The 23042-nt window shown below is 39.9% G+C and overlaps 1 protein-coding gene across 2 annotated transcripts in view; it reads left to right on the top strand.

The window, feature by feature from the left end:
• The first annotated feature begins 6120 nt into the window (after positions 1-6120).
• The window catches only part of IL17RD (interleukin 17 receptor D), a 50675-nt gene continuing 33753 nt past the window's right edge, over positions 6121-23042 (top strand). For both annotated transcript variants that reach the window (XM_063296429.1, XM_063296430.1), the window contains exon 1: positions 6121-6267. In XM_063296429.1, coding sequence (XP_063152499.1) covers positions 6121-6267 — 147 coding nt within the window. The remainder of the gene's footprint in view (positions 6268-23042) is intronic.

The raw sequence follows: 23042 nt of genomic DNA on the forward strand, positions 1-23042 counted from the left end.
CCCATCAGCTGACATTCTTTAGCTGACAGGACCCAGAGCATGCTCATCCTGCCAGACCAGATTGGATGGGTAAGAACCTTTGGATCGACAAGTCTGAAAATATCAGGTGAGTTTCCTTCAATCCTTAGTGAAAGAAGTTTTAAATACAATAAGATTTTGGAATTAATTATAATAATCCTTCCCATGGTCAAATGTTTTTGTTTTGAATTTTTTTAAAAAAATGATAGGATGGGACTTCAAAAGTTGGACACTAGATGAACTAGAAGGAACTAAAGATTACAATTAAAGGAGAAGAACACTTTAATTTGACTTACAAATATAGAATGGAGCAAAATATTTTAACATTGGACATACTAGAGGATATTTTTGAACAATGCACCCAGAAGTTAATTTTAAGAGTGTCTGGCTCTATGGATAAACTGTGTCTAAAAGATGTTATGAAAGAGGAACAAATTTTACTGGGCAAGACTGAGATTGATCTGAAAGTGGATTTAAAAATGACAGGCTACAAGAATGATATGAAAAAAGATGCTATGCTGGACATACAAATGAAACCAGCTGATGTCTTAATAATGAAAAGGGATATACAAATAACAAACTGAAAGAGTGATCTGGATAATTTTCCTATATTGGATTTACAAAAGAGGCTTGTTAAAGTTTTGAAGAATTTTGTGAGAAGGGACAAATTAAAAACGAAAAGCAAGTGAAGGGACTAAAGATCAATATTGTTAAAAGTAAAAGGAAGGAATATAAAGTTGGTTTATTTGATCAAAGTTAAAATACATATGTTGTTATCTCTGGTAAGCCTTAATGGACTTTTGCTGATCAGGACTGAAATAACAAGGTTTTAAGGATTTGTTTATAGATAAGAGATGGGATATGGGACAAAGAGATCATTTATTGTATTTTAAGAGAAGGTGATAAGTTTCTAAAATTGTTTATACTTGTTGTGATAAAGGGGGAAGTAATTTCTTTATATATTTCTTTTCTTTTTCTTTACTATATCATTTTTTTTCTTTTCTATTTCTATTTTCTTTTTTTCCTGCACATTCTGTTTTTTTCTTCTTTTTAAATTTGTATTAGTTTATCATTGTAAGTGTAATTTTTAATAAAATTACTATTAAAAAGAAGTTGAAGTCTAAAAAAGGAGAAAATACTACAAAAAATATTCCTTAAGGAGTGCTATGCTTTGCTGCATCCTCAGATGAGCTTTAATTCAGCCCATAAGGAAAAAAGAGAGAAAAAAAACAGAAAAAGAAAAAAAAAAAGGACCAATTTCAGGATGAGCATTTGATTCTAATGTAAAGAAAAAGTATTTTTTGTCATTTAACCATGGAGAAGTTTCCCTTTCTTCCTTATTAAAGAACATGTAATTTGCAGAATAAAAATGCTAAATATTGGAAAGAGGATTATTTCTAAATTCTGGGAGCCTGCATGCATGTAAGAATAAATAGTATCCACATTCAGTGAAATGTGGTTATTCTCTGATCCAACTCTCAGCCTGCCACTTATTTACTTAAAAGCAAGCTCAATTGATTTCAACAAAACTTACATTGAAATAAGTAGCTTATGATAATAGTCAGTCTAAATTCTAAAAACATTTTCATAAGAAAATCCCTCTGGAATCATGAAAGTTTATCTGTTGTAAGTGAGATTAAGGCTGTAGCCTACTTCAAAATCACTTTTACAGTCAAGACCCTTACAAGCACTAGTCCCTGCAGGGAGGAATTTGTGGCATTCTGTTTTGCTACTTCCAGACACAGAAGGTTTGGGTACACACACACACACCCACACCCACACACCGATAAAACACACAGACACAGACTCATATATAATCTCAGTAATATATTGTTACAATTTTTAAAAATGGCTTTTGCTTTGCTAAGTGACAGAAAAGCTGATGAGAAACACTGGGTCCTGCTGCAGAATTATCTCTTATGCTGTTACAGTTTTCAAGACTGCCCTTTTCCTTAGGGGAGCCATTGTGCTCTGCCTGTCTCCTTCCATCTGGGAGCAGCTGCTGCAGAAGCACAGAAACTTTTAGCTGGAAGCAAGGAGGTAACAGCAACTAAAACCATCTGCAGAACTCATTAGACTGATAGCCATGACTTTTGAATGGGCTCCAAGTTGAGGGTACTCATTTTTATTTAGCAACAAAAGGCTATTGTAAAGAAAGAGAGAACTGATCAAAACTCCAGTTATCACAAAATTGCAGCATTTTACAGCATGGTTCATTTTGCTATTTGATTCCCTTTCCCAGGGAGAAATAAAATACAGACATATAAATACATTTATACTGTAGGATGTGTTCATACAGTGCAGCTATGAACACATTCAGTTGCCAAAGTATGAGATATGGAACTGCAATAAAGTATTAGACTAAGTCTGTTTTCTGTACTGATTTTGTAACAAACTTCTTATGCTTGCATGAAAAGCCTCTCTAGAGCCAAGAATTTAGTGTGCCACTCTCTTAGATGCTATTGTAGAAGGAGAGTTGTGTTGGTCTATGATGGCCAAAAATCAGATGGAGCTTGGTAGCTCCTTTGCTGACCAATTTTATTAAAAGGCATAAGCTTTTATAAGCTGCAGTTCATTTCATCAGGTGTTACCTGGAAAAGGTGTTACCAGACTCCCACTAGGTTCTGTTGGAATGTACACTGAAAGTTTTCCCCTGCTAATTGCTTTTCAGTTTGTGCCCTGTCCATCTGGCCAGGACCAGCAAGGCTGAAGCATTTTCATGGATTTCTAAAGAGGGCTTGTCTCAGGCTGCAGTCCTATGCACAATTCCTATGGCCAACACTGGAATGGGATGTGTGGTCGTGCAATGTATGTTAATGATATAACTGTAAAGAATAAAACCTGTAACATGTTAACTGATCTTACAGAGAATGTTTGATTGGGCCATGCTGTTTTTTTCTATTCTAATCTAATCTAATCAATCTCACAGAAAAATTGGAAGAACTAAGACGACTTATTTTAATTCATGGGTGGGGGAATGAGATATAAACACAACAGCTAAATAAATAGTTTTCTCTGATGCTTCTTGAATTCTAAGAATTCAGTAAGAACTATCCAGCAGACTCAGGGTCCTCAGTTTCTTCCAACTGACCAATTTTTAGTAAGGTCTTATCACTCTTTGCCAAGTAATATCACAACTGCTCACAGTATCCTTTGACCTTGTGACCCTGGACTATGGCAATTTTCTTTACTTGGGACTCCCTTGAAAAGCATTCAGAAGCTTCAGCTGGTTCAGCATGCAGCAATCCAGGTGTGCTCACATTGGCTAAGTTTACTCCACTTCTGCCAATGCTACCTTGGCTGCCAGTTAACTTCCAGGTGCAATTTTAGGTGCTGGTTGCCACCTTTAGTGTCCTATACGGCTCAGGCTCTGGTTACCTTTCAGACTACCTGCTCCAGCTTGGATCTGCCAATGCACTGAAATCAGCGAAAGGAGTCAAAGGAATCTTAACTTTGACATATTTCCATTTCTCACCCTGAATTATGTTATTTCAAACTAACATTAACTCAAGTTCAATGGGGAAAGCTGCACTGAACAAACTAGGTTTTACTTCTGAGTAAAGATTATATGCAATTATGTAATTATAGTTAAAATTATATCAAATATTCTCAGTCTCTTATTGTTCCTGTTATATGGCCAAACCTGAAGGTTAAAAGCAGGCAACCAGCTTGATTGATAACTGGCAAATAGAGGGAAAAAATGTAGAAGCAGTGAAAGACTTTGTATTTCTAGGTGCGAAGATTACTGCAGATGCTGACTGCAGTCAGGAAATCAGAAGACGTTTAATCCTTGGAAGAAGAGCAATGACAAATCTCGATAAAATAGTTAAGAGCAGAGACATCACACGGACAACAAAGGTCTGCATAGTTAAAGCAATGGTGTTCCCAGTAGTAACATATGGCTGCGAGAGCTGGACCATGAGGAAGGCTGAGAGAAGGAAGGTAGATGCTTTGGAACTGTGGTGTTGGAGGAAAATTCTGAGAGTGCCTTGGACTGCAAGAAGATCAAACCAGTCCATGCTCCAGGAAATAAAGCCAGACTGCTCACTTGAGGGAATGATATTAAAGGCAAAACTGAAATACTGTGGCCACATAATGAGAAGACAGGACACCCTGGAGAAGATGCTGATGCTAGGGAGAGTGGAGGGCAAAAGGAAGAGGGGCCCACCAAGGGCAAGATGGATGGATGATATTCTAGAGGTGACGGACTCGTCCCTGGGGGAGCTGGGGGTGTTGACAACCGACAGGAAGCTGTGGAGTGGGCTGGTCCATGAAGTCACGAAGAGTCGGAAGCGACTAAGAGAATAAACAACAACATGTTGTTTGCAAATAAACCCTTTTTTATTTGACACAAATCAGTGTGCTTCTCAACATATTCTAAAGTTCTGTATATCAAGGGAAAGTTCTACTCTGTATGTTTTGGTGGGGGAGCATGCACAAAACCCCTCTATCTCTGACCATAATTTCAAATGGATTGGCATTGAAAGCTATTGTATTGATCCCTTCCTCCGTTGACTTATATGGAAACATCCATGTAGTAGAGATTTATGCCTAAGTATTTCTGAGCAAATATTTACCCCAAAACAAATATGGGATAGGGATGTTGCTTTGTTATATATCCCATTCTTGTTACAGTTTTCATATTTAAAAAGGAGGACAAGGATTAAAAAGCAAGCCTAAATCTACTTGGCCATTCCTAACTGTAATTCTCTTAATACACTTAATTCGTTATATATCCTAGTATCTCTGCATGAGATGGTACACAAGACGACTGTTGGCTTTTTAAAAGTGTTCATACGATCACTAATTCAGTTGTCCGTGAAAAGTAACAAGCTGGTACTGTGTAAATTTAAGCCTTCCTAAACATTTACTTATTTCATTAAACTTGGGCACACCCAACACTGCAGAAGGCTGGACTGCAGGCAAAGGACATGTTGTGCACCCGAAGGGATTCCATTCTTTTCTTTCAGGCCATTAACATGCCACAAATGCCTTGCACTAAGCATGAGCTGGTAGCAGGATAATACCATCCTTAAATTTTTTGGCCTTATTTGTGAGGATGCTTTATGGCGAAATAACACTAAAATATATTTTCCATTGCATGCCAGATTTTGTGGGGGAGCGGGGGCTGGAAAGATGTAAATGAAGTCTCTGCCAAAGACAGACTAATGTAAATGGATATAACAGCCGGGGGAGCAGCATTTCCTCCCCCCCCAAGCATCACACCTCTGATAAGCTTGATACTATTTCTGTCTAGGCAATGAGTTGGGATAATAGGAATTGTAAAACACATTTTAAGGGTTCCAAACTGAAGAAGGTAGCTTTACATTCACAATGGACTATTTACAACTGTTGCATCTGGTCTCCTTTTGGTTAGTTGTATGTACAACTAGCACTTATCCCATAGCTTAGTCTTCCAGATGTGTTTCTCTATGACTCCCATCACTGGGAAGTATCAGGAAAGCATCAAGTTGAGGAAGGGTGAATCAGGATTTGTAAAGTTATGCCCACATTTTAAAAAGATTTAGCCGCAGTGTAGTAGGCTGTTTATATATTAGCACCAGAAAACACTAAAGCTTAGGAGTAAACCCTATGCTGGCATGGAATTAGCTTTAGGAGGAAGCCTCTGAGTTTTTCAAATGAAGTCTCTTTCCCCCGCCCAACAAAGGCTAACTTTTGTTACTTCTTGCCCCAGATTTGTATTCTGAACAGAGTACATCCCCACCTCCCCTTCCTGTAACTTCCTTTTTGAAAGACAGATGGTGGTTGACAACTTTTTCTCCTGGGGGCTTCCTCTGAAGACGTTCTGCGCAGGTTGTACTGCATTTCAGATGTTCGGAATTAAATAATAACGTCCTAGAAGAGGAGCACAAACTTACCTCTCCTGCTTCTAGACAAATGGTAATGGTGGTCCGGCCCCTCCCCCTCGCAAGGTAGCGGGTGGGTGGGCGAGAGGAAAGCAGGAGACGCCAGCACAGACGTCTCGGTGGATTTTCCGTCGCGCATGCGTGCCGCTCGTTTCTCCCTCCCCTCCTGGTTTTCCCCAACCTGAAGTTACTGCTCGAGCTTCGACTTCTCACTTCGGACGTTGCCAGACCGGCGATGGCACCTTGGCTCAAGTTCTGCTCCTTCTTCTTCTCTCTCACGGCCTGCCTCGATGGCCCGCGCCTGGCCGTGTCCGCAGGAGGGACCAGTAGCGGCGGCGGCGGCGGCAGGAAAGGACCAGCGGGCGATGCTTGCGGCTGGATGGTGAGACAGACCGACAGCGTTTGCTTTTGCCCCGGGTTGAATTAGATCGTGGTGTATTTGGGTCGAGTAGGCACTCCTTCACCCCCCGCCCCCCACTTCGCTGCAGAGTTTATCCTGACCGAAGCGGGAAAAGGCGCCAAGCTCTGCCAGGTGCCGGGTACCTTTCGGCTTCGAGCGCTTCGGGGCAACGCCAGCCAGGCACCGGCAGGAGGTAAGCCCACTTTGCGCGGTGGGCAGTTTGCTTCAGGCACAGCTATGCAAGCAGGGCTGACCCCAACACCCCCCTCTCCCTCCCTCGGCTTGTCGCTCGCTGGTGCTCCGCTTCCAGCAAATGAGTGGGCCAACTGGCATTTGTAAGCTTTGAGGTGGTTGACGGCGGAGCTTGACTGCAGTTTCGCATCAAAGGAAGCTGGGGAGGAAGGAGAGAGGGGGCGACTCAACAAGTGTGAAGTCGCTCCACAGGTCTTTTATCCGCCTCTCTCCCTATTCTTCTCCCGCCTTAACTAGACCTGCCCCGGGAGAAGAGGATAAAAGGCGATCGCTTGGCCTTTGTTATTTTAATCGCTGAAGGCTGCTTTGGTTACACGCCTGATCCTTAGAGGGAAGAGGGGAACTGGGAGTGTTGGTAAGGTGATAAAAAAGAGCATTTTAGGGCTTCACCTTTTGTTTCTCCCAGAAGTTGCTGTTTCCCTCTTGGGTTCCCTAAGTGTGATTTTCCTTGGTGTGTGTAAAAGAAAAAACGCTTCCCTCTGGACCTCATTCCTTTGAGTTTTCAGCCTTATTAAAGATTCCAGATGACTGGCACCAGTGACTTTCATTGCTTCTTTTTTTTTGTTAAACTGCCCCAAAGATTTCCTTGGGACCAAGTCATGAAAGGGGATGAGCGGGGGTCTAGCAACTATAAAAAACAAAACAAGTGACCAACTGGTATGGGGTAGTTGTGTGCACACAGGGAAGGGTGATTTTCTGTAAAAATATGTAGCTATAGAAAAGGAGTTAAACTTTTATTAGACAACTTGCCATTAGGTATACTTCTTCCTCCTCCTATTTTCCCCACAACAAGAACCCTGTGAGCTGAGTTGGGCTGAGAGATAGGGACAAGGTCACCCAGCCGGCTTTCATGCCTAAGGCGGGACTAGAACTCACAGCCTCCCAGTTTCTAACCGTTGCCTTAACCACTAGACCAAACTGGCTCTATTTGAGTTACATGTTTTGAAGCCATTGCATATATACATCAGAACTTTAAAGGCTCAAGTGCTTTAATGAGATCTGTTCCCAAAGATGTGATGCATTTTCTAATAAAAATAAAATTAATTGCTTTATTGACAAAAAAGCCATAGAATTTTCAATTTAGGTGAAAAATACACAGAATTCATTCCCTCACAGCACAACTAATCTGCACTCAACTAGAGGCTGCTTTTAGTTATCATCAAGTTCTCTCTGCTCTTTGCTCTAGAAATACATTCATTTCAGTTGTTTAAGAAATACCTATAACGTTTTGTGTAGGCAGGGGGAGAGAAAACCCAGACTACAGACTGGGCCGATATTCATAAACACTGATTAAGAATAAGACCAATTGCCTTGTTTGCATAGCATTTGTCTTGGTCTGTTTGTATGTTTTGAATAGACTTGATGTACTATTAAATGACTGATGGCCCCTGTAGCACATTGTCTGCTCTGGGGCAAGGCTGCCTTTGAAGTGCTATCCTGTAGGAAGTAAAAAGACTATTTGCTGTATTAAAATTCCTTGGTATTTCCTCTGTTTAACCACAGGCCACTTCCCCTTTACCACTCTAAACACTGCAGGGACACTGGCTGATTGAAAAAGCACAAGGACTGAAGTAATTGCATCCCATTCAGACAGCAATCCTTAGTGTAGCTTATTTATAATCCTTAACTGCTTATTTATAATATGTGTTAAAGGATGGGTTCCACTCTTTTCATTTTAAAAAAGAAACATAAAAGCATCCTATTGGTCTTAAGTATTTGGGTACTTACTGATACATCTTACTGGAAATCTAGAAAGAGCAAGAAATAAATTGTGTGTTGAATTAAAGTAGGTCCAGATGACTTCATGCTCTACTAAGTGTACATACGTATCCTTACAGTGAGGCTATGGCGTAGACCTCTGCATACTGCTTATAAGTAAACTTACTTAAGATAATGTTATAGATTGTGTAATGGAGATTGGTTAAGTAAACTTTGAGCCTTGTTTTAAAAGATTGTTTAATAAAGAACATGTGTGTTCTCCACCAATTCAGTCTAAAATAATTGTGCAAGGTTTTGAAATGAATTTGCCCATTTAGTTCTTTTTAAAAGGTGGGATTTGCCAGTGGCCCCATCCTTTCAGTATGATATTAGGATATAAATAAATGACAAAAGAGCAAGGCTTCACTTGTGAACAATAAGACTAAAACAATTATTCAGCACTTGAAACTGAAAATAACTGTCTTTTTCCTTTGACATACAAACTAACCCTAACCCTAAACTGGCATTTATACCAAAAACATAATAATTTAGCTAGGCTAATAAAATACATTGTTCTGTACACCTGATATATATCAAATTTATCAAACCTGATAAATCTGATATATCCCATTTAAAAACTAAGTTAGGTGGGAGTTAGACCTCTTCCAAAACATGGGCCAGAGCTGCTTGTTTGATTTATAAATTGGCTTTGTGTGAAATATTGAGAATTTCTTTCATATTGATAATTGTATTATTTGTTAATGTTGTGATGAAATAAAGGGGTTCATGCATGGAAGTTGATTCTTGCTGTCATATAGAGAAATGTGTGATGAACATTGGAATACATTACCTATGATATTTCTGAACTCTATAAATTCGAAAATACCTTGCGATCAATATTATCTGTAACAGCACCAGCTCTACTGGGGAGGAAGACTTGACTGGATTTATACATCAGGCTAAACCATAGGTTAACAATTGTTGAATAAGCCACAATTGTCTAGGTTTGCCCAACTTGCTGAACAATAAACTATGATTTATAATTGGAAGTACTGTTGTCATGGCTGTTAGGACAACTGTACTTTAAACCAAAGTTAAACAAGAAACTTGTGAACCATGCCTATAAGTTAACTGTAGTCCCACAACATCCCACCAAAATATCAGCAAAATAATCTTTTTAATTGTTAAAATAGTACAGTCTTCTGCTTTTGCCCCTAATGTTGTGAAATAGGGGAAACCTCAGTATTCACATGGAGACTGATTTTCCCTATATTCATTAAACTTCCTTGAATGTTCTGCTCCCCCTTCCCATGGGTTATCCTTGTTTTGTGTTTTGAATGGTTCTACCCTCTCTCATGTACAGTATTCGGATAGTTGGCTTCATTGCTCTCTCAGTACAGCAGCAGCGGGAAGTTCTCTATGCTTGTGGAGAGTGTCCACATGATTAGAGGGCCCTGGAAGATTAAGGATCAAAACTGTACCGGAAATCTTGAGTGAGAAGCGGGTGGTGGAAAGGGTGATGTGACAGAGTGGGTGGTACTAGAAGACTCATCTGTGTAATCCTTCTGATCCTATGAAGGGCATAAATGCCCGAAGAAGACTCCTGCGGTTCTTTTTCTTGTTAACACATGCTAGAGCTGTCTTTTCTTAATTGGTTAATCCTGCTGGGACAAAGCTAGACATTTGTAGTCATGCAAATAAGTTCATCAAAGACTTGTTATATCAGATGTACAGTGTGCCAGATTGCAGTGTGATAGGAGGGGTAGAATAAAAGTATTTGCCGAGCATCAAGCACCATGTTTCCTGTTTCTTTTCTCTAAAATGGCTGGATAGGGGGGTTAGTCTCAATAACAGCCTTCCCCAACCTAAAGCCATTCCTTTGTGTTGGTTCTACATGGCTGGCTGAGAAATGTGGAAGTTGTACTCCAAATAGACCTGGGGGTACTAGGGTGGAAAAAGCCTGATCAGGTTATGTGAAGTTATGTTCTCAATTTAAAATAATTTAGTAGAATCTTTATAACTTTAAGTCAGGACTAGAAAGACCTAGCTTGAGAGTAAACATTGTTTTTGAGTAAAATTTACTTTAATAAGGATAGTGTGTGCGTGTGTGTGTAGGGGGCAGATGCAGTGATGATATGTGTATAATGACAAGCTCACATAAATGCTGAAGATACAGCATTTGTATTATTACCATGTTCAAGAATCATTGTTTTGATGTCATCTCAGCATTTTATAGACACTGTTGCTCCAAAATATATGTGTGATGAATATCTGGAAGTGAACATAGGTTTATGATCTCAGCAGCCATTTCAGCTGATATTGTGAGGTAAAGATTTATCCTATGAGTTGACAGTGTAGAATTTAATGTTTTGTTGGAAAGAGTGGTCCTTTTTTGGCATTCTCCAAAAATTAAGCATTTTTGCAGTGGTCTGATCAAGAACAGTATAGACTATACAGTCTACAGTGTATGTATATAGTCTAAGGCTAGCTCTGTTTTCCAGGGCTGCTCTAGGACTTAAATCACTATCCTGACAACTGGATGAAATGATTTAACCCTCATTCAACCTTCTTGTCCCTAACTGGAGGATGTTTCAGTCTCTTTGCATCTGTTTAAACCAAAAAAAACTTCCAAGCAAGATTTTTTAAGAAGGGGATAAGGTTGCAGGAATTTCAGCAACTGATCTATTTCCCACATACAACTAATATATCCGCAACATACATTCAAGTAGTCTTCTTCAACCTGCTGTCCATCATGTGGCTTGTTTGGTTTTGTCTCAGTATGTTGTGTGGACCTAGCCAGTTATGGTTAAATAAATCATAGTTAAACAAGTTGACTGGTGATGGGGCACATCCAGCTGCACTCACTTCTGCCATTTTTCCAGCCCACCCTGTGGCATCGTGGAAATGTTTATGTGAAAAGGAAAATGTCACAGAGGTGGAGTTCCTGGCTGAGTCTATTTTGGAGACCTAACTTTGTCTCTTATTTCAGAAGAATGGGGAGAAGGTTAACAGGAGTAGGGTTAATTTACAATAGTTCCAAATAGCCCTGGGGCTGTTTCCAGCTAAAATAAATACCCTTGGGGTTAACCTTTAGGGTTAGTTGAATGAGGCATTGTTTTCAACTCACTTTTGTTGTTGTGGTGGTTCAGTTGTTGAGTTGTGTTAAGTCGTGTCCGACTCTTCGTGACCCCATGGACCATAGCACGCCAGGCCTTCCTGTCCTCCACTGTCTCCCGGAGTTTACTCAAATTCATGTTCATTGCATTGGTGATGCTATCTAACCATCTCATCTTCTGGCGTCCCCTTTTCCTTTTGCCTTCAGTCTTTCCTAGCATCAGGGTCTTTTCCAGTGAGTCCTCTCTTCACATTAGGTGGCCAAAGTATTTGAGCTTCAGCTTCAGTATCTGTCCTTCCAATGAGCAGTCAGGGTTGATTTCCTGTAGGATTGACTGATTTGACCTCCTTGTAGTCCAAGGGACTCTTAAGGTTCTTCTCCAGCACCACAGCTCAAAAGCATCAATTCTTTGGCACTCAGCCTTCCTTATGGTCCAACTCTCACAGCCATACATCACTACTGGGAAAACCATAGCTTTGATTATACGGACCTTTGTGGTCAAGGAGATGTCTCTGCTTTTTAATATGCTGTTTAGTTTTGCCATACCTTTCCTCCCAAGGAGCAAGAGTCTTTTAATTTCATGGCTGCAGTCACTGTCTGCGGTGATCTTGGAGCCCAAGAAAATAAAATCTGTCACTGCTTCCATTTCTTCCCCTTCTATCTGTCAGGAAGTGATGGGACCAAATGCCATTACCTTAGTTTTTTTAATGTTCAGTTTCAAGCCAGCTTTTGCACTCTCCTCTTTCACCCTCATCAAGAGGCTCTTTAGTTCCTCTTCACTTTCTGCCATTAGGGTGGTATCGTCTGCATATCTGAGGTTGTTCATATTTCTCCCGGCAACCTTAATTCCGGCTTGTGATTCATCCAGCCTGGCATTTCTCATGATGTACTCTGCATATAAGTTAAATGAGCAGGGTGAAAAAATACAGCCTCGTCGTACTCCTTTTCCAATTTTGAACCAATCGTTTGTTCCATGTCCAGTTCTAACTGTTGCTTCCTGACCCGCATACAGGTTTCTCAGGAGACAGGTAAGGTGGACCGGTACTCCCATCTCTTTAAGAATTTGCCACAGTTCGTTGTGATCCACACAGTCAAAGGCTTTAGCATAGTCAATGAAGCAGAAGTAGATGTTTTTCTGGAACTCTCTTGCTTTCTCCATGATCCAGCGAATGTTGGCAATTTGTTCTCTAGTTCCTCTGCCTCTTTGAACCCAGCTTATACTTCTGGTAGTTCTCAATTCATATATTTCAACTCACTACTTTATACCATCTCACGAACCCACCCACCCCGAGCCCAGGAGCCAGTTAAGCATGTTGTGCAGACAGCCATTGTATTATAACCCTGGATATTGGCTTTTCCACAGCATATGTACCATGCTAGGCTGCTGCAGTCCACAGGAGATCAACACAGCAACCATTTTTTTTACTACTTTTGCTTCTGGTAAGGCAGGGGTTCCAGGAGTCCATTAAAGTACAGCTTCCAGGGAGGTTTTCCAGCCTGGAAGCCAATTTACAGTGGGGCTTGGGCTTGTGCTCTGCCCCAGTGATGTCACTCAGTGGCTGTGGAAAGGATTCAGCCCTTCTGTTTTAAAAGGGCTTTATTCCTTATTACAAATGGGAAAGGTAGGATGACCAAAGTACTTAAGGGGCCAGAGCAGCTGTTACATGAGGAAACAGGGCAACATTTGAGATTTTTTGCCAAGAAAACCGCAGGGACTTGTCCAGCCAGTCTCTGAGAACCAGACATGATTGAATGGATAAATAAAAAATTGGACTAGTTAGGAGGGGAAAAATATATACACTCTCTCTCTCTCTCTCTCTATATATATATATATATATATATATATATATATATAATTTATTTTCTATCCCGCCTTCATTATTTTTATAAATAACTCAAGGCGGCGAACATATCTAATACTCCTTCCTCCTCCTATTTTCCCCCCAACAACCACCCTGTGAGATGAGTTGGGCTGAGAGAGAGGGACTGGCCGAAGGTCACCCAGACGGCTTTCATGCCTAAGGCGGGACTAGGACTCTCAGTCTCCTGGTTTCTAGCCCAGCACCTTAACCACTAGATCAAACTGGCTCGCTCGTGCGCTCTCTCTTTCTCTCGAACATGTATATTATGAAAAATATGTCCAGTGAGATATTTTTCTCCCTCTCAAGTAATGTTTGAACTCAGTATCATCCATTACAACTAAATATAGGGAGAATTATAACCATTAAACGGAAGTATCTCTACACAACAGTGTGAAACTGGTGATGGTCATCTTTTAAAAGTTTTAAAACCAACTGAACAAATTAATGGGTGAACAAATTATTTATGGTGATTATCCCTGGTGGCTATGTATCCCCTCCAGAATCACAAGCAGACTCTTCACAAGCTGGTAAGAGCATCAGTGGGTGACGGCCTTCCTATCCAAGTCTGTGAGCTTTTTCTTAATGCTCCTGGTTAGTCACTGTGTAGCCCAGTGTTTTCAAACTTGGCAACTTTAAGATGTGTGGACTTCAACTCCCAGAATTCCCTAGCCAGTATGAGTTGAAGCCCACACATCTTAAAGTTGCCAAATTTGAAAAACTCTGGGGTAGCCTGAACAAAAAGGTCTCTTTTCCCCCTGAATATTTCACTCCTTCCATTAAATGTCTTTCCTTTACTCTTGCTCTGGTTATTTCTACATCAAGAAGCAACTGTTTGCTGAACTAGTTGAATACTGTACATCAAAATTGACCAGGTTCACATACTGTACCAAACCAGAAACCATAGTTTACAAAATGATTGATCACACATAAAATGCTAAGGAAAAAAAATCATCACTATTATAGCTTAACATGATGTGTGAACCAGGTTAGAGAATGTTTTGAATGAGATAAACATTCAGCAATCCATTACCACAGACCAGTGAAACACATTGTACAAAGTGATTGCCTGTCTAAATTCAAGCATGCTGGGCCTACAGGGTGGTTCTCCTTGTTCTTAGTCTTGAGACATGTTTTTACTGTTTTACTACTTCAGGGTGGGAACAATGGAAGGCAGAGACAATGGCCTGCTCAAAATCCCAAATGATGTATCTGGATTTTCTTCCAGTGGTATGGGAAATAGGCATTTCCTGTGTAATTTCATTTTTCAACATTTAGATCTTGAGACAACTTTTGTAGGGTCACTGCTTGTGATTACAAGGATCCTGTGATAGTATATACTTGTGTCCTCTGGCCAAAGCTAAGATTTTTTGTTTCACATTTTTCCCCTAGATTAATTGTACTCTGCATTTCAGTTCTACCTTGAGTTTCCACACTTTGATTAATTTTTTTTAAATTACAACATAATCATGAATTGCAAGTTCAGTCTATATAAAATTGATATTGCTATTAAATGGTGGAACAAGCTCAGTAATGCAACGGGGAAGACTCAGAAATGGCATTTAGTAATCAATACAATTTTTTTGTTTCCAAGGTATAGTCCAGCATTGCTGGAATACTCTCTTGTGAAAGACATGCTTTAATGCCTTTTCCAGCCATTGTGAACGTATTTTCAATCATTTGCCATGAATGGATTCTGTGATGAATTAAAACTTGGTAGAGTATATTATCTTAGCAGGCTGCCTTGCGTTTTCATTTCTAACCCTCCTCTGTCCGCTTTGGGAGGGACTAGATATTTCTGATCTTACTTCTGAACTTATTCAGATCCAGCCAAGCACTTAGTGACTTCCCTGCCTTTTTTTTTTTTTTTGTATATGGCTGTGGGAAAATTCCTGGTTGGCTGGCTATGAATTAATGAAAATCCTTACAATGCTTCACTAATGATAGCTCCTGCGGCTTTAAAAAAATTCTATTGCCTTTTCTAATTTGAAGAAGGTCATGGAGGTTTACAGAAACTAAGAGAAGGTAACATCTGGTTGTGCTCTGCTGATGGCTGCTTTTGTGTGAAGAAAAAAAGTTACGGTGTTTCCTTAGCATCAAAAGTGGTCAAGGTGACCCAGATAAAAGGCTCTCCTCTCAAGCTGTGAGTTCTAATTAATTGTACTCTCCATTCTGAGGGTGTTGGATCTTACTGTTAAATCCCTGATTCTTAATACTTTAATCCTAAAGGATTACCTAGCTAGAGATAGTTGAGGAGCTGTAAAAAAAAGTTTTATTTCTAAGATATAGAATGAATATATATATATTTTTCTGAGATAAACTTAATACCATAATACCAACATGGATATTCCACTTATCAGAGGCCAAGTTGCAATCAAGCTTTTAAAAGCAGTTCTAGAATAAGGGTGATGATATCTGTGTAGTGTATCTGTGTGGTGGGTCTAATGTATTCGGAAGTAGCTATATTTGACTATATTTAATTTTAATTAAATATCCATCTTAAATTATTTTTCTTGGTTTGTCTCCACCTGTTCCTTTTCAAAGTATGGCCACTGGCAAAGCACTTAAGGACCAAGTGTGGCTCTCAGCCTGGAAGAAAATGGGTATTTGGGGCAGAAAAAGAAGTATGCTTGATGAGCTGTCCCCACTGCTGATCCCTACCACAGCTCTATTGCCTCAGTTTCAAGTTGCTGCAGTCATCTGACTTCCCTCCAAAGTAATGGGTGACAACCCTAACAGATTTTATAGTCTCTGAAGACTGGAAATTGTTGCAATTATGGGGAAAACATTACTAGATGGGACCCTTTTTTTCTCTTACTGGCCCACTCACCAGGAGCTAGCTGCAGGGAAAAGACAAGAAGCCTTATTTGCTATCTTGTAGAAGGGTTTTGAGATTAACCTAAAGCCACTTGAAATTAAATCTAGGTCTGTAAATTTCAGAGTAAGATGGTAAAGTTTCACTGAACCACATCAACTTAGCTCTGGATGGGGTTGTGCTCCCTACAGAAAGAATTCCTGTAGAAACTGGGGATGCGTCTGGACTCATAGCTTTTGCTGGAACAGCAGGTGGAAGCTGTGGTAAGGAAGGCTTTTGCCCAACTTCAATAGATACACCAGTTGCACCAATTTCTGGAACACAAGGCATTGGCCCCAGTCACTCATGCCCTCACCACCTCATGGGTAGACTACTGTAATACACTTTACATTAAACTGGCCTTGAAGACCACCCAGAAACTAATGCAAAATGACCAGGACATCTTGGAATGAGGTATAACATGAATGTTGTAGGAGCTGCATTGCTTGCTGGTTTGTTTCCAGGAAGAATTCAAGAAGTTGGTGATGACCTTTAAAATCCTACATAGCTTGGTACCTGGCTATCTTCAAGAGTGCCTGCTCCAGACAGAATCTGCCTATTCCAGTGCCCCTGTATAAGGTGCTTGCTGAGAGTCCCTCCTCGTCATAAGGTATGACAAGAGGGGACTCAGAGGTGAGGAACACCTCTTGTGCAATGCCTCCTACCAGACATAAGATATGTTAAAAGTTATAGAAGACCTCATTCTTTCAAAGAACATTGGGGTATGAATAGGTAGAAGTCCCTTGGTATGTGAGGAGTTCTTGGTTCTTATAATACATGCTGCAGTAGTTTTATGATTACAGTATTATGACTATTTAATTATGTAATTATTACACAATACACTTGATCTGATTATTGTTATATATATTATGTTGTTGCTGTGAGCTGTTTAGAGCCTGGATGCTAGAAATGGCATAAAAGCAACTGTAATAAATAAAATAAAAATTCCCAGATGTTCAGAGAACCACTGCTAGTCAGTTTAAACAATAACAAGCTGAATGGGCCAGGATACTAATTTTATCTTGTATGGTGCCAGTGAAACTTTAGCATGTATCTCAGGAAGAAAAAAGAAATTTAAATTGGTACCCAGCTTACTTCTTTGCTGTCAGGTGGTAGGAGAAGAAGGAATCGGGAGTAGGTCAGGAAATCCTAGATATCAGAGTTATGCTCTAATCCTGGGCATTGGATTTCAGCTGAATTTGCTAAGCTTGAAAACAGTCATTCTGTGACCCAACAGGCTGAGCTGTGTGCTGATGGCTTTAAAAGAGAATGTACCATTGGAAGGTGGGAGGCCAGACAAACAGGCTACCTCTTGTTCTCTGCCTACAGAATCTAGCCCAGTGTTTAATATATGTGGACTTGAAGATATGTGGACTTCAGTTCCCAGAATTCCCCAGCCAACAAGTCCACACATCTTAAAGTTGCCAAGGTTGAGAAACACTGATCTGGCCAACCTAACTGAAAAGATCCTGTGAGGCATGATTCATATGGTGGCTGTGGAGACAGCATCATTTGTTTTCCCCTTTCAAAATTTGCAAGTTGGACTGAATCCTATCATTCAATTCAGCATTGTGGAATACTCTCATCTTTTAAAATACAATGAAAAGTATGATATGAGGCATAGATGGGCAAATAGGCCAAGGAAAGAGATGACAATCTAGGTATGTATGGGGAAACTGGCCTTGTTCGCTGGTTGGCAGGGAGAGTTGAGTGCTTAAGAATTTCTTAGACTTTCTGTAATCAGCAATATAGGTTGAATTGGCATGGATGCTTAAAAATAGTAACCTTTGTTGATAGTTGTCCTTGCAGAGTTTCTAGATTTGTGCCTAATGATTCCAGGTTGGCATATAAACTTTAAACTGTATATAAACGGCAAAGTCCCGTGGTTCTGCATCTTCTCTAAACCAGGTTGCTGCTTTTGGGCTGATAGGCACAGTGCTGATAAACTATTGCTATCTGGGCTTTATATCCCCTGAGTGTTAAGCATGGCAAAGTGTGATACCAAGTGCATGGGATTCCAGATAAGTGAGTATATTTAAACATTTCTGATACCATATTTAAATTGGGCTTCAGATTCGACAGATTAATTTTATATTCTTCTAGACACCTTGCAATACATGTGGTTTTGATTTGATTCCCTGTCAAAATTTTATTCAGCTGTCTTTAGCTATATTAAATCATTATATTGTGAAACAATGTCACCATTACCCCAGCTCATTTTCCTTTTTATAGAACAGATAGTGTTTTTTTAGAAAGATATTCTACATTTCTTTTATTTCCTGTGGACTGTTGGTTATTGTGTAATGTTTTGCTGAAATTTAATTAGAAAGCCCTCACAGCTAGATGCTCCTTTTTTTATGGACCCTGGGAACTATTGAGGATTTCATTTGGTGTGGCAGATACAGTTTTGGATCTCAATACCATGAGAGTGAAGAAGCAGTGTTGTTCTTTTGACATATTTTGCAACCAAGGCTGGAAAGCAGGGGCTGGCAACCTATGACCCACGGGCTAGATCTGGCCCACCATCAAGAAGCCTTTGGCCTATAGTCTCCAAAAGAAATATATCCGCATGGCCCACAGTGGTTCTAAAAAAGAAGGGTGGCCATTCGGGCAATAGGTTCACCAGCCACTTCTGCAGGGGTGGAGCCACAAGTCCCCACCTGGCATTGGCTGAAGTGAGAGCAGGCCCAGAGAAGGAGGAAGAAATGGGGGCGGCCCCTCTTAAGTGCACGTCTTGGCTAAGGCAGTGAGGCCAAGTGTGAGGCAGTGAAATCCTTGGTTTCCTCCCTCACAGTCTCGGCATGCCCCCATTTCCCTCCTCTGCGGTGAGTGAGGCACACCGGTGAGCCCAGGGCATTGAGCCTGCCTGGAAAATGGAAAAGGAAGCTGCTGTGGGAGCTTGGGGCAGCTGGAAGGAGGCAGAGAGAGGGGTGGAAGGAGTGGTAATGGCTAAGACCTGTGCGTGGCCTTATGATTGTTATTATTACCTTCATTTATTAGGTATAGATGAACGTGGCCCACCATCCACTCACAGACATGGCCTCCGGCCCTATGCGGAAGAAGATTGCTGACCCCTGCTATAAAGGAATGAACAGTGCAGAAGCATTAAAGCTTTATGATACTTACCTATTAACTGTCTCATATTCAGCATCCTGTAATGTTTCTTTGCCCCTTTTGCAAAACAGCCTGCTTTATTTCCAGTTTGTGGTGTTCTCATCAGAATTAATCCATCTGTTCTAAATATGAATAGAAAAGCCATGGGAGGTATCTGTTTGCAAGTGGAAACTGCCACATAATTATCTGCATATTTCTATACTGTAATCTTAAACTACTATCTAGGGAAGTAACTTAAAGTATTAAATGGACTTGAGAGACTCTTCAGGTAAGAGATATGCATAGAAAATACCAAGATTTGCTGCCGCTATCCTTCTTGCTTCCCTGATTATTGCTGGTGGGAATAGATTTTTCATTTGCTGCTCACTTGGGCCATATTGATGTTATGGGAAACACCTTGCTGCTTAGTCCTCCCGCCCCCACCTTTTAAAGTGTTTTGGCTTTGGAACAGGGAGAGATAGGTACAAGGACAGACTTGTGCCTGTCTTGAAGCAGAAGTATCGCTCCATCCCTTTTCAAATCCATATGAGCAAAAGTGCACAATCACAGACAGCCCAATAGAAGGCATGGCATCACAGTTTAACATTCTGCTGGTTTAGATCATGAAATCCGTGATAATACAATCTTGCATGAGTATTGTGTTTCAGCTGATTTTGGGCTGATGTATACATGTAAGTCTCAACAGTCATATTAAAGCTGATTCTCTTCACTATAATATCTTGGGTGACCTCCCTTGACAATGTTCAAATTATGAGCCAAGTTTTTTTTATGTTCAGCAGTATTATTTACCATTTATTACATACAGCAGTTGCAAATGTGATGCTAAGAATGCATTCTGGTAGTAAATGTATTACTGATCTGACTCAAAACACTAACACACCCACACTCCATGAACCAAATGGAAATTTGATTAGACACCAAATGCATTTGGCAATTGAAATTTCAGCAGGGTCTACTAAAGATGCAAAAAGCACAAGAAAAAAATCTTTGGATCATTGTTCAAAGTAAGAATCTTTGTTTTGCATTCCAGTGTCTGGAATGTTATTGATGGGAAGTTTAGGACTTCTTTAGATGACAAACATCTTTGATTTGTTTATATATCATCAATAACTCCCTCCCTTGTTTCCAAAACCTATATCTAAAAAGACTTAAACTTCTGCAAATACCTGCCTGTAGTTACACTTCATTCCTTGATCAAAATAACTGCTGTAAGTAACAGAGTAGAGGTGCTAATATTGGTAAGGTTTGGCTCTCAACAGGTGACAAGAGCTTTTTATTATGTGCTGTTCCAGAATGCGATTGAAACAAACAAACAAAAAATACTTCCATCTTTTATTCATAAATTTAGGACAATAACAGAGAGCACGGCTTATATATCCCCAAATAGTTGCATTTCTAAGATTAATACTCTAATCATGCAGCTTTTTCAAAAAGGACCACTAGCTGTGAAATCACATGGAGATTTTAAATAGAACATTCAGTTTGCAAAAGAATGAGCTGCCAAGACAGAACTTTCTCTTTAGTTAATCAGTAAATGCACAAATCAAACCCATAGTCTGAACGAGTGGCTAAAATCCTCATATTATCCAAAAGTTTTAAGAGTTTTAGCTTTAGGTGGGGAAGGCTTTTTCCATTTGTTATCCATGCATTGCTGCATACAAGGTATCTTGTGAGAATTTCTTCTAATATACAGTAAAGAAGTGATTTGCTGTTCTGTGTGCTTTTTCTTACTTGATAGTATATGGTTTCTGTTATGAAAACTAATGTATATCCATATTTTGGTTTACTCTGTAAATGCTGCTGTCCATCTGTACTGAAGACAGTTGTGGATTTTCCTTTACCTTTTAGTAGCAGTTAATAAGATCTGCAGCGTTTTAAGTACTTAGGCTGTTGCTTTCTCTTGAAAATGGAATGTGTGTGGTTTCTCAGATAAGGCTGCAAGAATAGCTTTGTTTCAGCTATCATATTGGGGATAATAGCTACCATTTACTTCTACAGTAGGAGTTCATGCCAGAACTTTATTACCACAAGCATACATTCTTTTAGATTAAGAGTGGGGAATCTTTTTAGGACCAGTTTTTCAAGGAATGCTCAGTTAGTTGCTCTAACCGAGGGTGATAAGAGTGCTACCATGTTTTCTTCCCCAGATTTTAATTTTTTAAAGATTCTTTTAATTAAAAAAAAATTGGAACACTAACTTGCTAAGGCCAGTCTCCAGCAGCTTCCTTATTTATAAGAATGTTTGTAGCTATGAAAGATCCATAGCATTCTTAGAAAATAAAAATGTTGGATGTCAGAAGCTTAGTGTTTTGTTTGCAAATCTGCCCACTTGCCCCAAGGAAAAGACCCTGGAGTGCTAGAGGGCATTTTGGGGGGCTGAAAGGAACTGGAGTGAGCAACTTCACCCATTTGCTTCTGATAAACACACATTTCCCAGCTGGCTGTGCCAGCTATAGCAGCCATTTGGTGAAAGTACGGTTGAACCTTGAAACCTCATGTTTTTGAGGGGTGATACAGTACCACTAAGCTGAGGTAGTTCATCTCATAAAACATTATGAATTCTAGTCTCTCTACTTACTTCTTTTCTCACTGCTCTTAATTTTTAATTTGGTACCTGCAAACAGTAATATGTATAGCAAACTTACAGAATTGTTCAGTGCAGCCTTTCTCAACCTTCTGACCCTGGAGGAACCCTTGAAATATTTTTCAGGCCTTCGGGAACCCCTGCACATTCTGGCTCAAATATAGGTCAGAAGTTATAACATTATTCTGTTGGTCTCATGTGTAGGCCTCTGTGTGTGTGTGTGTGTGTGTGTGTGTGTGTATTATTTATTTATTTATTTTATCCAAGTTGTCCCCGCCCATCTCCTCCCATCGGGAGACTCTGGGCAGTTTACAATAATCAATTAAAACAATCATAAAATATACAGTATAAAATTACAATAATAAATAATATAAATAAGAGTAAAGATAAAAAGTCCAAGTGGTGAAAGAATCTAAAACAGTCCAAGTGTGGGAGGAGTGGTCTATAGCAACCATCCCTGACTGTTAGGACAATCCCCATGTAGATCTATTCTCCTCTCCACCCCAAGCGAGGCGGCAGAACCAGGTCTTCAGACTCCTCCGAAGGGCCAGGAGCAATGGGGCCAATCTCACCTCCGGGGGCAGCATGTTCCACAGGGCGGGAGCTACTGCAGAGAAGGCCTGCTTCCTGGACCCTGCCAAACGAAGTTGTCTTAGAGATGGGGTCCGCAGCATGCCCTCTATATGCATTAACAGTGTTCTTAAACTAAAAGTAAAGAATGAAACTTACCTCTTTAATGTGAAATTGCCCGAATTTGAAATAATTTTTAAAAATAAATCATGATCTCCCAGGGAACCCCTAGTGACCTCTTGCAGAACCCTTGGGTTCCATGGAACCCTGGTTGAGAAACCCTGGTTTAGTGGCTAGAGGTTTATAGTTTTCTGTAATAATTATTTATCTGCTAAATTTGTACATTCAGTGGCTAAAACTCACTTCTGCTAAAAGGATGTCAAATATTGATAAGCAAAACAGCTTTAATTTATTTAAAAAGGGAAACCATTAATATTTGTACATTTTCAGTAATTATTGTTAGACTGAAATTCACTTTCCACCCAATTTTTTAAAAAGGTTGTTCAAAGCGTTTGTTTCACTGACAAATAGTTCAGTGCAGAAATTTTACAATTAATTTTTTAATTAAACTTGTCAGACTGTTTTTGCATTCAAAAAGCATCTTTTGCATTCCCTTCCCCTCCTGTTGATAAAAGCAGTGTAACCTGTGGCTCTGTTTTGGTTACAAACATTGACAGTGTAAGGATAATATTACATTTTTTTCAGCATGAA

The sequence above is a fragment of the Candoia aspera genome, chromosome 2, assembly GCF_035149785.1.
Source record: "Candoia aspera isolate rCanAsp1 chromosome 2, rCanAsp1.hap2, whole genome shotgun sequence".
Taxonomy (NCBI): Eukaryota; Metazoa; Chordata; class Lepidosauria; order Squamata; family Boidae; genus Candoia; species Candoia aspera.